This window comes from Vanellus vanellus (assembly GCF_965231255.1).
Source record: "Vanellus vanellus genome assembly, chromosome: 4".
Lineage (NCBI taxonomy): Eukaryota > Metazoa > Chordata > Aves > Charadriiformes > Charadriidae > Vanellus > Vanellus vanellus.
The window spans coordinates 59,226,907-59,241,211 of record NC_138909.1 but is presented as its reverse complement, the minus strand read 5'-3'; the positions used below and the strand labels follow the sequence as shown (position 1 = coordinate 59,241,211).

At 37.0% G+C, this 14,305-nt stretch overlaps 1 protein-coding gene across 2 annotated transcripts in view; it reads left to right on the top strand.

Moving 5' to 3' along the window:
- The window catches only part of RAB28 (RAB28, member RAS oncogene family), a 68,439-nt gene that overhangs the window by 16,405 nt on the left and 37,729 nt on the right, over positions 1–14,305 (top strand). For both annotated transcript variants that reach the window (XM_082482655.1, XM_082482654.1), the window contains exon 4: positions 5,347–5,476. In XM_082482655.1, the coding sequence (XP_082338781.1) occupies positions 5,347–5,476 (130 nt within the window). The remainder of the gene's footprint in view (positions 1–5,346; positions 5,477–14,305) is intronic.

The window sequence follows — 14,305 nt, the reverse complement described above, 5'->3', positions numbered from 1 at the left end:
TCGTCACGAGATTCAGAAATCACGTGTCTGAATTCTTGGTTTTCTGCTCAGAAATCCAAATATATGGTAGAAGTACTTACAAAATACTAAGACCAGCTGGAGATGGAAGTTTTGAGACGCTACAGCAGCTGAAAAGGTTATCTTAACAGCAAGTCTGCAGTTCACTTGATCTTGGTTGAAATTTGATCAGGATACCAGGAGGAGTAAGTGGAGCATCCATCTATACTTTGCTACAAACCGTGCCACTGGAGGTTTCCTTCTGTTTGAATGAGCTCTTTTGATTAAGTTACTGTTAAGGTGCCATTTTTTGACTGAGGTCCCTAATTTCTTGTGCCATGTTTTAAAATGAGAGTGCCAGATTTGAGGATGAGAATATACTTAATTTGCTTATGTGGTTGCAGTTGGAGAAATTGCAATTCACTTGCTGTCTTGAAGCAATTTCTTTTTTTCTCCATTCCCCCCCCCCCCCCGGTGTTGCTCATCCAGAACAATATAGTTGCCGCATCCTATCTTGGTAGCTGAATTTCACTCATTGGTCAGAAGAACTCTGCAAGCTGGGGGTGAAAAGAGCTCTTTGATCGTTATAAATGAAAGGTGCTAATAAACAGCTTTCTCTCAGTATTGATTGAAACTGACACTTTTATCTCAGAATTGGGAGAGGCTAAGAGTAATCATATAGTCAGTTACCACAGTTGAGCTGATAGACAATAGCTCATTCAATTATGGCAACTCAGTTGCATATATTTGAGGGACCGTATCCTCAGCATCAGCAAAGACAACAGTGGTTAAATATATGTAGATTGTAAACTGTTTTCACCTGTAAAAATAGCATTTCTGCAGATGTGCAAGATATCATAATGAAGTTAATCTTTGCTAAAATGAATATTCTGTGACTAGAAAAAAATATTTTAGAATTTTGGTCTGACATTTCATGAATATTAATGAACATTTGAAAATTAATTTGGTTCCTTTGTACTGAAGTCAGTCATAAGTTGAGGGCAGCTGAGGATAAACCTGAAGAAGAAAACGTATGGTTTTAATTAGTGTTTTCTGTAGCTTTTTTTTATTGTGACAAATCTCGACATCAACTTGACACCTTCTAAATGTTGATTGTCTAGTGTGAATATATTGCCTGGTTACAACACTTCCATAATAGCAGTTCTGCTGTTATTTGAATGGTAAATATTTCAAAACTGCTTCCATCTCTTAAGTGTAATTGCTGCCCCTACCCACATATCTAGTTTAAAATATCTTTAAGAGCTGGCGTATGCTACCTCATAAATTGGCTTGTAATAGAATAAGAGTACTGCAAACTCTACCTTCTCCAGAGACCAGCAAATAATTTCTGTAATATTCTCAGTTTCCAGTGATCTGTTTTTGAAAATAATCTGTAATTCCAAAACAAAAAGCACTCACATATGCACTAATGTAGGCAAAATGTCTCGCTTGCCAGAGTACAATTGTGCAAGCAGGGTTTATTTGCCATGTTCCAGGAGACTAGAGAATTAACGTGCTGTTCTCAGCATGTTGTCCTCCATATGTTTCAAACCTTTTTCATATCAGGGAAATGAGCTACTTTTGTGTACAAAGGCCAGTGTTAATTTTCCGCCTTAATTCCTTATGCATGATTGGGAAATAACAGCTTTTATACTTTTGCTGCATTCTATATTCCATATACTGTAAGTTTGTGGAAAATATGATGTATTTTTGTGAAAGCAATGACGTCTATGTTGAATAGAAAAAGGTGAAATAAATTTTAGTTATGGATTTATGACTAGTCCTTCATTAATTATCTGTATCATACTAAGCTGCTTATAGAGTGCTGCTGTGGCAAAAATTTAAACAATAAGTGTTCTTTATGACCTGGATGCCATGCTGCTTTTCTGTTTGCATCTCTGAGATGTCATACCTGCCGTCTTTGCTTCTTAGGCATAGCAAATGTTAACAAGATTCAAAAAAAGAATGGTTAAGAAAAGAATACGCTTCAGAAGCAATGTTTAGTTTACGGAGACAGGGAGCAAATGGAAGTTAGGTGAGCTCTAGTTGCAAACTTTGTTCAATGATTTCTTTCACAGTAAATCCACTGTGAATACTCTTTCTTCCAAAGGTGTAGGTAGGCAGCGGCTGGCTGGAGGACATGTAGCAGAATAGCATTTTGATGAAGAATTAGAAGCAGAGTTGGCCAACCTTAAATGATCAGTTTCTATTAACTTTATCTTACATCTAACTCTGATTAAACTCTTTAGTGCTGAAGATGGTTTAGATAGTCTGCTCTGCTTCTGTAAAAAAGTTTTTTCTGCAAGCTGGTGAGAGAACTTGACCACTAGTGAAAGAAGTGTGCCATGTGCACTCTCATTTACAAATTTCAGCCTTACGTCTGTGTGTTTTTTTTAACCTTTACAATACCTGTCCTTCAGCCTGAGTTTCTTCTTTTCCACTGAGCGTTTAATAACATCAGTGTGTCCTTCCTAGACCAAGGCTTATGTTATGAAAGACATGCACGAGCATTTGGATAGTTATAAAAATAGTCAGGAGAAGTTAACTGAGATGCATAATTCTTAATTTCCTTGAAGGAACTGGTGGAAGCTGCTTCTCAGAAATTGATAGCAGCCATATAAATATAAGGAACAAGAACTCATTTTGCCAAGGAGTTGATGGCGTCAAAGGAAGAGATTTGTATTGCTGTCATATGGAAATCGGAAGTGAAGGGATCTCAGGATCTGTTGCCCTTCTCCAAATGTATACCTGTATAATGCCTATTTCATTTTTATTAACCTTCAGAAATCATTCAGTGTTGGCGTCTCTGCTGTCCTTCAAGGTGGTGTATTTCAGAGCTTCACTATTCTTATTGTTTACATGTGTTTTTTCTAGCATGTACCCTCGCTATAATCTTGCTGTAAGTTAAACCTGTCGCTACATGTTGTGTTGATCAGAGAATTGTAAGGAAGTTCAGGGTGGAAGGGTTCTCAGGAGGTCTTTAGTCAAACCTCCTGCTCAAAGTAGGGTCAGCTGTGAGATGGGACTAGGTTGCTCAAGGCTTTATCCAGTTCCTTCTTGTAAACTTCTAAGGATGGAGGCTGAGCAACCTCTTTGCACAACCTATTCCACTGCTTGAATCTCCTCATGATGAAAAAGCTTTTCCTTTTATCTAGTTTGAATTTCTCGTGTTCCAACTTATGCCCATTGTGTTTCATCCTCCTGCCATGCACTGCTCTAAAGAGCCTGGCTCCACCTCCTCTGTAGCTTCCTCATGTGTTAGAAGGCTGCTTTTAGGTCCTCCCGGGGCCACCTCCTCTCCATGCTGAAGAATTCTGGGTCCCTTAGCTTTTCCTCATAGGACAGACTCTGATCATCTTGGTGGCCCTTTGCTGAACTTACTTCTGTTTATTGATGTCTTGAGGAGCCTAAGACTGGATGTCTTACTTCAGATAAGATTTAACAAGTGCTGAGTAGAAGGGAATAGATACTTGATCTAGTGGCTGTGCCTCTGCTAATACAGCCCAGGATCACATTGGCCACCTTTGCTGCCAGGGAACATTGCAGATTCATATTTGGCTTGCCGTCTACCAAGACCTGCAAGTCATTTGCAGTTGCTCCCCAGCTGCAGGGCTTTGCATTTGTTGAATGTTGAAAAGTTCCCATTTGCCTGTTCCTTGAGCATGTACACATACCTCTGAATGGTAGCCCTGCCCTCAGGCATATTGGCTGGTCCTATGTCTTATAGTTTGCAGTGTCATCTGCAAACTATGTATGAGCATTTAAAAAGAGAACTCCTGTTATCTTCTCTTGAAACTTTTACCAGCATCATCATGCCTGTCATCACTCTTGTGTTTGTTGAAACAGTCCGTTTTTTTCAATTTTCTGATGTCAGTCATGGTTTCTAAACCTCCAATATTGTTGCTGGTCTTTTCTAGTCTAACCTTTTCTTGACATTCAGTGTCCAAAGCTGGATGCATTATTTCACCTAGCGTGTTTCACGCTAGTGTGATATTTTCCTTTTTCCTACAAAATAAGCTTGACATATTCAACTGTGATATATATAATATAACTCCTTGATCCTATTGCATAGAGCTTGTGACAAAGCCAGATGTTTCCTATTGTGCAGTAGATTATTGTTTCCTCTGAACCTGTTGCGGTATTTATTGAATTGCATTCTATTATTTTTAGATTGTTTATCATCATATAATCCAAATTCTCTTCAGATAATCTTGCAGTCTCTACCAGTTTGTTGTCATCTGTGACATTCATTTAACAAGCATGCAAATCTTTTTATGATCTAAGACACTCCTCATGAAACTGTCAAGTAAAGTTGGGCTCAGACAAACGCCTAAAAGAACTGACTTGAAAAAAATCTTTTCTATTGACAGTGGGTCATTGGACCAGCTAATTTTGTATACATTGTGTTGTTTTTTTAGAATATTTGTGAAAATTTCATGTGAAGAACAGTGTGCAGTTGTAGGGATTTTTTCCCCAGATGTGAACACCATGAGAACAAGTGCGACAGAAGCTAATTCTGACTTTATTTCCTCATTTACAAGATGCTTCCTTTATTAGGGTATAGTGGAAAGCAGGGGCAGAAGACTCAATAGTTGAAAGGAGAGTGATTTGTGAGAGCTGATCTTAGATTTATGGAGGAGAGAAGTTGGACATTTGGGCTGTTAATAGGCTGTGCTTCATAATATTGGATATTAGCTGTGAGGAATCCTCAGTAATGTCTGTTTTGAGTATTTGTTACTTTAGCCTAACCGAAAACCTCTGAAATACGTAGGACTCCCTTCTTTCTGACTTTTGACCACATTTTTAGTTTCTCCTTTGAAAGTTTAAACCTTGCCAGTACTTCTTGCTTGTCTTCTACAACAGTGGAGGAAGGGATCTGGCCTTTCTTCCCAAATGTGCAGAAATGTACGATTGAACTGCCTTTTTTTTTTTTTTTCAAAAGGGAACAGTGAAACTACAAATAATATTAGCTAAAATAAAAGTCTTTCTCCAGTGTGATTTTTCTTAATATTGGCCTGAAGTACTTTTTGGGTTTTTCATAAAGCATATGCAGTTTTGAATATTTCTAATATAACTATTGTGCTATTTACTGAATTGCCATTTTTTTTTTTTTCTGCCCTTGTAGTTCAGTTAGCATCTGAATTTAGAACACATGGAATGCAGGAAAAATAATAAAATGTGTTTATTACAGAAGCTTATAATTCCTTTGATAATTCCTCAAAAGAGGCAATGCCGTTATTTGTTAATGCTCTATTTTATGATAACAATAATAATTTAGACTGATGCAAATTTTACCATGTTCAAATATTTTTATAAACTGTAACATTTTAAATATATCTTTTTATTTAGGGTATTCTCTTGGTTTATGATATTACCAACGGCCAGAGCTTTGAAAATTTAGAAGACTGGTATAATGTGGTAAAAAAAGTGAATGAAGAATCAGAAATACAGCCACTTGTGGCCTTGGTTGGAAATAAAAGTAAGTTATTAATACTTAAATATTGATTGAAATACTCTGGACGTTGCTTTCTGTTGAAGAAATGGCACAGGGCATATATCTTTATTAAAATGAAACTACACACTGTCTTGTGTGTTGTTGCTGTGTATAGATGACATATTTGGGTGTACCTCAGGATTCTGGTTCTGGGCAGTTAGGTTAAGGGACTTGCTGCATCATGCTTTGCCTTGCCTGCAGGCTCTCTGCCTGTGTTTTCTTTACTTGGAGAGCAGCACACAGGAGTAGAGAGATCTCTTTCACCCATGTTTGAATTTGATAGGGCTTCAGGATATAGCCATGGCTTGCATCTAGAATGGAGAACTGGGAAACATTCCTGGACCTAATAACAGGTATATTTTGTGGTTCTGTATGCCAAGAGACAGCTAAATTAACTACTTGTGTAAATTATTTAAAATAACTACACTGTGCACTAAGCATAATATTTATATCGAGTTGCTTATTAGGCTTTTTTTGCATGCTATCTGTAGTTTAGCACGAGGTTACTTATTTCCTGTTGTTCTGGGATTTTTTTAACCGGTCCTCTTTTTGATCACGTATGATATAATGATTTTGTTGTGACCACCAAAATATGCCACTTGAAATAACATCACCTAGTTAATTTCCTATTTCCCCCATTTCCAGCTAAGAAATATTACAGAAACATCCTTATTAGCATATCTGAGGTCTTGGTCCTGGCTCTCTTACCTTTTTTCAATTGAAGATGATAAAAGAAACATAAAGCAATTTTAGAAACGAAGTGGTGGAAACAGATACAGAATTTTTAAAGAATCTAAATATGGTTTTTTTTGAACAACAAAAAATAGATTTGATTTTTTTTTTTAACTTTCCAAGTAATTTGTGTCTATGTCGCAATGTCCATATCATGAACAAAACTGAAAAAAAGACCTCATCTAGCAAGGTAGTATTGTTTAAAAGCATTTGAAAACAACATAGAGACAACACTTTCATTCAGAACCTTTAACTCTAGTGTTGCTACTGTGATGCTGTAACATTTTATGATATTAATGATGAAAGACTACTTATTTTCTGGGAAGAAAACAGAAGCTCTTAGAGTTACAATATATAAATAGCACTTCTGAAAGTATAACATAGACAGTGTTGTACTCTAGCAGACTAGAGTCAATAATACAGATTCTGTTGAAATTCAAATGAAAAATATTTTTCACTGATTTATATTTTGCCCCAAAATTGGACTTCCTAGCTGGAGTTCTGCAAATCTCATGGAGTATTTACAGTAAGATACACTGTAACATAGGATAAATAATGTTCTTTTGCTGGAATGACACCGTAGAGGTAGAAAATCAGACACTGGTTTCCATTTGAAGGAGTTTTATCTCTGTTATATACCTTAAGTATATATATCTTTCTGATATACATGCCTGCAATTCTTTAAAATCCAAGTATTTCCTTGGGAGCATCTGCAAGTAGGATATAGTTTCATAGAATCATCGAATGGTTTGGGTTGGAAGGGACCTTAAAGATAGTGTTCCAGCCCCCCTGCCATGAGCAGGGACACCTCCCACTAGACCAGGTTGCTCAAAGCCCCATCCAACCTGTCTTTGACCCACGCCTCCAGGGGAGACTGAGATTTTGTAGGTGAGCTTCCAGATAAAGGCTGACACTGACTAGTGAAAGGGCTTTCATTTTATGAAAATAGCAGGTGAAGGAACAGTGTGCTTGCTACCTTGTTTTCCTTCAGAAGCTGTGTGTAAAGAAAAAAGGCAACCTCTCCAAGGGTAAGTGTAGGGTACTGCATCTGGGGAGGAATAACCCCACGCATCAGTACAGGTTGGGGGCTGACCTCGTGGAGAGCAGCTCTGTGGAAAGGGACCTGGGAGTCCTGGTGGACAACAGGATGACCATGAGTCAGCAATGTGCCCTGGCGGCCAAGAGGGCCAATGGCATCCTGGGGTGCATCAAAAAGTGTGGCCAGCAGGTTGAGGGAGTTCATCCTCCCCCTCTACTCTGCCCTTGTGAGGCCGCATCTGGAGTACTGCGTCCAGTTCTGGGCTCCCCAGTTCAAGAAAGACAGGGATCTGCTGGAGAGGGTCCAGCAAAGGGCTACGAAGATGATTAGGGGATTAGAACATCTTTCATATGAGGAAAGGCTGAGGAACTTGGGTCTCTTTAGAGAAAAGAAGACTGAGGGGGGAATCTTATTAATGCTTTCAAATACTTAAAGGGAGGATGCCAGAGGGATGGGAGGAGTCTTTTTTCAGTGGTGCCCATTGATAGGACGAGGGGTAATGGGCACGAGCTTGAACATGGGAAGTTCCATCTTAACATGAGGAGGAACTTCTTCACTTTGAGGGTAGTGGAGCACTGGAACAGGCTGCCCAGAGAGGTTGTGGAGTCTCCCACTCTGGAGATGTTCAAAACCCGCCTGGACACTGTCCTGTGCGACCTGTTGTAGGTGGCCCTGCTCTGGCAGGGGGGTTGGACTAGATGATCTCCAGAGGTCCCTTCCAACCCTGACTATTCTGTGATTCTTGCTTTCATGTGATCCTAAGCATGTTTGTTGTTGTTGCACATGTCGAGCATGCAGGGGATGCTGCTTACTGAGGTAATTTTTTTGCTCTACTTTTATTTCAGTATGATAAAAATTAATAGCTCAATATAAATAGCTGAACTTCTTTACTCGGTGATAAGACAGTCGTACACAATGCAAGAACAATAATAGCTTTAAAGCCAAGAAAGCCATTTGATGAATTGATGAACGTATTTGACCTCACGCATCATACAGGAGAAATACTTTCAGTCATTAGTTTCTGTTTCAGGATTGTACTTGCTTTTTGAGCTATACATGTCTTTTAGGAAAATATCCAGGTATGCTTACTTAAAAACTAGAAATGTCTATATCCACAAGGAAGTTATTCTAACACTTAACTTTCTTTCTGATGAAAGTTTTTGAAAATTGCCAAGAATGCAGTCATTTTCATTCATAGCAACTGGAAAGCATTGGGCCAGTATTTAGATAAGAATTTGGAAGCCTAGCTGAAACCATTTGCCTACATTTAGTGCTGCTCTGTTAAGTATACTTAGCTTGGGCTTAGGCTCTCATTTGACTGTTTTCACTTACTAATACTGTCTGAAAGAAATGTGTATTTTTTTGTTTTGGAGTAAATACACTTGGGATCTCTGCTGTAGTGCGTCAGAAATAGGAATAAAGCTATAGTTTAAAAAAAAAAAACACTTGGAAGAAAACAATGAAAAATACTTTTCTTCACAATGAAATATAGAAAACTGTACCCATGAATCTTATTAGATGAGAATAATTTCTTTGGATAATTTTGTCATTGAAAGTAAATTACTTCAGGTATAGCAGTATATGGTGCATAATTGTGTACTAGCTGTTAAATTCTATATAAAACTCCATGATTTGTTAGTGGTTTTCTGTATCAATTTGTAGTCATTCTGTTAAATGTCTTAAGTTTGCAGGAATTTCTTCAGTATTCCACCAAACTTGAAGAAATCATTCAGTGCTGATTTAAATGAATCAGTGCTAGTTTTGACTATTCTATTGTACATTGCAATAGATTAGAAGCATGAACACAGTAAGCTACTGCATGTCTGTTTAAAACATGATAATTAACTTTAGAATGGTGGCAATTTATTAAAATGTCCTATTGTGCTTGTAAGAGATTGATTTACTTATGAAACATTGGAAAAGTAATTTCTGCATACAAAGCTCCAATCGGTCTCCAGTCTCTCATCCATCAGAAATTTATATGAAAATAATAGTAGCATGAATTGAGATCTCCTAAAATCTGGACGTCCCCCCTCCCCCCTTTTTTTATTTCTTTTTTTCTTTGGGACTAGCTAACATTAAGGAAGGACTGTAATTGCCTGCTAATTTATTAAAAATAATTGGGACAACAAGAGCTTTAGAGATGCAGTCCTCCTTTGTGAAAGCGGTACTTCATTTAAGGTGACAGTCTTCCTCTTGGGTGCTTAGTTTTATTTTTAATTCTTCCTTCCTTCCCTTAAACTTTTTTTCCATAACCTGACCTGCACATTTGGTTAGAGAGAGTAGAAAACTGATTTAAGTGAAGACCTTGCCCAGACCTGCTTCCTGCACTTATGTCCGATTATCAGTTAATTCTCTGTCTTTCCATATAATTTTGTCCGTGTTTAGTAAACAATAAAAGGAATTGTAAAAATTGATGTAGAATTTTTCTTTTTCATATTAGTTGTAAGTAATAAGATCTTAATAATCCTAAAATTTACAGTTTGCATTGAATCTTAAATTTAACTTTCCTTGTAACTACTTTATGGTATTTTAATCTTATTTAATAAAAGTATATTTGAAATGTGCTTATTTTTTATTTCTAATACCACTTAATTTGCACCAGAAATAAGGGAGTAAACCTTATTCTTAAGATTAACAAATGCTTTTGAGTTTCAATGCAGTAACCTAAAACTTTTATAGACATGTTGCTGTCAAATACTTTGACTTATATTGTATAGGGTAAATTGAACTATAGTTATCAATTGAATGAATTGTGCTTTGTGCACTTAAGGTCTTTGCTTAAATTTGGTATTGACAAAGTTCAGTAATCGTGGTGGATCTTTCAGTTGTTAGTGTGAATTAGAGATTTTACTGTGTTTTGTGTGACTGATGTGCTTCTTTCCTTTCTACCTTGACTACTTTACATATTTTCCTCTGCATTAATCTATAGGCAGACTCCTCAAGTGTTGTACCAACATTTTCAGTGGATATATTGTAAACAGAAAATTAACCCAGGCTGCATGGGAGCTACTCTTATTTTGATTTATAGCTACCAAGATGGTCTTAGGGCGGTGGTTATCTGTAGCTTATATAGGGGGTAGGAATTATCAGGTACCAGTGTATAGTGTATGGATGAATGATTTCTATTCTTAGAGATATTAACCAGATCCACTCCTCAATAAAGACTAATAACTCAGATTTTTAAACAGTCTTCATGACAGATGAGGGCACAGAGGAGAATGCATCAACACTAATGAAGAACGTTGACCGTTTGTTCGTCTTAGCCATGATTAATGGATCTTGGAGTGCTATCTCTGAACAGGAAGTGGTATGTTTTTACATTGGGAAGTTTAAAGGTTACATTTTAGTGTACCCTTTAACTTGCATTTACATACAACGTAAAATGTTTTTACCTATCTTATCTGAGCGCAGAAAGAAACATTTTTCAGCCCCAATACAAATGAATGTTTGGTGTACTGTGTACTAATGTGAATTTGGCTGGTAACAGGACATAACCAGTCTGTTTTGGACTCTGTTACTGCCTTATACACTTAGTCTCCCTGGTTGTACTCAGAAAATTTCTTCATTAATACTCATGCTGAGATTCTGGCTTATTAAAATTCAGAACTATGCATTCGTTCTCTTGTCTCTCCTGACCTCCCCCAGCTGTTTTCTGTTCTTGTTTCCTGTGGGCTTGCACTTGTTAGGTCCTTCACCTGTAATTAAGACAAGTGTTGAGCAGCAACTGCAAAGACCCCTGTTCCTTTGAGTCTTATGCCTGATTAAACTAAAGTTCCTGTATGCTTGACAGCAGGTCCAGTCACCTGAGCCTCACACATGCTCCTGGGATTGGAGGGTAAACTCCTTACATGTAGAGACTCCCTTAAAATGAAAACCTTGTCCTGTGCTACGGTCAATTTACCAACTCATTTGAATAAATGTAGAATGCTACCCTGTTTTAAAATATGTATAGAATGTTTGTCTCAACAAACTTGTAAGATTAATAGAAAATTGCAGTCTTATGGATTTGTTTGTTTCAATGGTCAGGTAACTTTTTAAAAAATTAGTTTTAACAAGAAACTGAAATCAGTGAAAGGGAAAATCACAGGTGAAAATGATCTTTTATTCATCATAATAATATATTTCCAACTCAGTGTCTGAATGTGCCTTATATTACTTTAGGGATGGGAGCAATCCAGAAACATACACATTTTCGAGTGACAAAATTACCTTGCTTGTTTGAGAGTCTGTCTTGCAAGATTTTGATCCTAAATCATGCCTGGCATAATAGAAATAGTGCTGGCTACCATCACTGCCAAGGTGATCTAGTTATGTCTGTTAAGTTACCGTGTGGGCAAGTCTACTAAACTGTGATATATGCCACACAGAGGTACATAAATGGAGCCTGAGCCTCAAGTGTGGTTCTTTAGAAAGTAGCTGAGCTCACAGAAAATTATACAAAACAAAAGAAGGAAGGTTTATTGATGTTGTGTAGTATTTACTTAGACATATCCCATTGGCTGAGAAGGGAAAACACCTGGCAGGATAGATCATCAAGGATCTGGGCATATGTACTCCATTCTGGCCCCAATCTCCATGTAATTCACTGTGATAAATGTATCTGTTGCATCTGGTTGCAAATCAGCCCATGTTTTACTTGGACCCTTCTTTCAGAATCCTTAATAAAATGGTGTCTTGGATGGGAAGTCACAGTAGACAGAGCAGCTGCTAAATAAGCTGGTTAAAGGCAGACTTTTAGACTTCTGGACTTTCTTCCAGTGCTGCAACCATTACTGGAGCATCTATACAGGGCAGATTTTGATGGTGGCTCCCAAAAGCCAAGTGGCCTGTGCCAGAGTACTAACAAATAGAGTAGAAAGGGGAAATCTTGTCTGTCATGCTGCTCAAAAGGTAATTAATGATCATTATCGTAATTTTCTGCCCTGCCTGTCTTAAGACCAGTTTCTGATGTTTGACATAGATAGGATTAGCTAGTAGAGAGCTTGGGTTTTTATTTATGTTCTGCCACAGTATGGGATTCAGTACAGGGATTGAGTAATACAAACAGCTTGCTCACAGAAGATATATTACTGTTATACCATGAGCTTCAGACTTGTACAGCTAGGCAGAGCCCTGATATAAACAGGTGTAATTCTATGAAAATCAATGAATTTGCATTCATTTGAACCAGGACAGATTAGGTATTGTACAAACTGTTTGCTGAAATGAATGTTTTCTCATTCAGATCATATGGTACTTTAACAAGAAAGTGAGGGTAGTTGTGAACTAGTCCAACTGATAGACTCTTCCTATGTTACGCTTTTTTACTTTAGTAAGTGTGAATAACTTGGTTTCTTCTTCCTGCACTTAAAATCTTGAGGCTGCACTTCAGTTTTTTTATTTGCACACATACGTTTTGCCTGCTAAGAGCAACCAAGAACTAAGACCAAGTTCAAGGACCTGGTAGAATATTGTTAGTGTAGTTGGAACTCATATGGCAGTGTGACAGAAGTGTCAGTAAATAATATATTCTCATTCACTAACAGTTATGCTTGAATTCAGAAAAATCTTTAAGGATGTCATTGAAAAATGGAAGTAGAAGTAAACCGTTTAAATACAAAGGTTAGAACAGTATATGTATCCTATTTTTATAATAATACACAAATGAGATGCTGAGAGATCTCTTACTGTTTCCATGGATTTTTTCTGTAGTTTATTTAGCAATGTAGACATAAGTCTAATAAAAAAGATGCTGCATAAACCATAGTCCAGGCTGAATGTGCTTCTGTTTTTGGTTTAGGTAGAAATGTTTTTTCTGGCTGCGTCCTTCATACTTAGGTCTTCTTACAACAAATGGAAAGCCCTTAATTGTACCTAAGGGAATAGTTAATCTACAGTGGACATATGGTGGACAAAAGCTGAGTCTAGTAAATGAAAAAAATTATAAACAGAAAATGTGTGAATGTCTGCACAGTCTGAGAGTCATGGGAGATATTGTACTGTTGAATTGTAGCTTATTTAAGTTAATTTGCTATTCTTTTCTGTTAGTCTATTAACGGAAGTCAGTGCAACGTAAAATATGTAGTTTTAAAACCCAATCAATTTAATGTCTGTTTCATTGGATTGAAAAAAATACCTGTTTTTTAGGCAGAATAGAATTTCTTTTCTTTGCAAGTTGTCCTGCTCCCACCTTTTCCGTATGACATAAATGCAATTTGATTTCATTTGTGGAGTGAAGCGCTCTGAAATTTTTAAAAGTTACAACACTTGATTGGGGGCAGTTAATCAGTGTTAACCCTGAGCAGCTCTTGGGCTTTATGGATTCAAGCATTATATGTGGTTGCACTGCTCCAGCAAAAGGTTAAGTATTAATGGAAAATGTTCACAGCTCTTTTACTCAAAGAAAACATGTTACTTGTAAGTTTTCTTTTGATTTTACTTTTACAGTTGCATTGAATGTCTTCATTCATTTAGCCATCCATAAAGCAAATATTGTTGCACATGCAGTGGATAATAAGTCTTTTTAGGACTACTTGTGTGGTATGTCACAGATCATTAACTGCAAGTAACCACCTGACTTGAGGGAAGTCTGGAAGCATCATTACAGTGAAGTAAGCTTTTATTTCTGTATCACTGCAGCACATTGATTTGTAGGAATGTCTCCATTAGCTACTGTGGAAATATATTCTCATATATTATTATTCAAGGAAGTTGATGAGAGAGGATAACCACATTTCAAGTGTGAATAGGGCATTAGTATTAGAATTTTGGACAAAGTGGGAAAAAGACAAGTGCTATTACAGCATTATTTTCTATTTAAAAGCTAGGTGAGTCAGTAAACTAACCCTTTTGTAGTGCTTCACAGTTTTAGAGTGAGACTAATAAGATATATTAACAGTTGTACAGTATGTGTACACTGCAACTTTGACTGAAATTGAATATGTTTACTACTCTGTACAGGCAGAAAGTGTGGAAGAGAAGTTTCTTCCTAATCAGCAGGGAAAACCTAAGGTTTTTCTATTTATTTCAATGAACATAAAAACGTAAGATTTTTGTTGGAA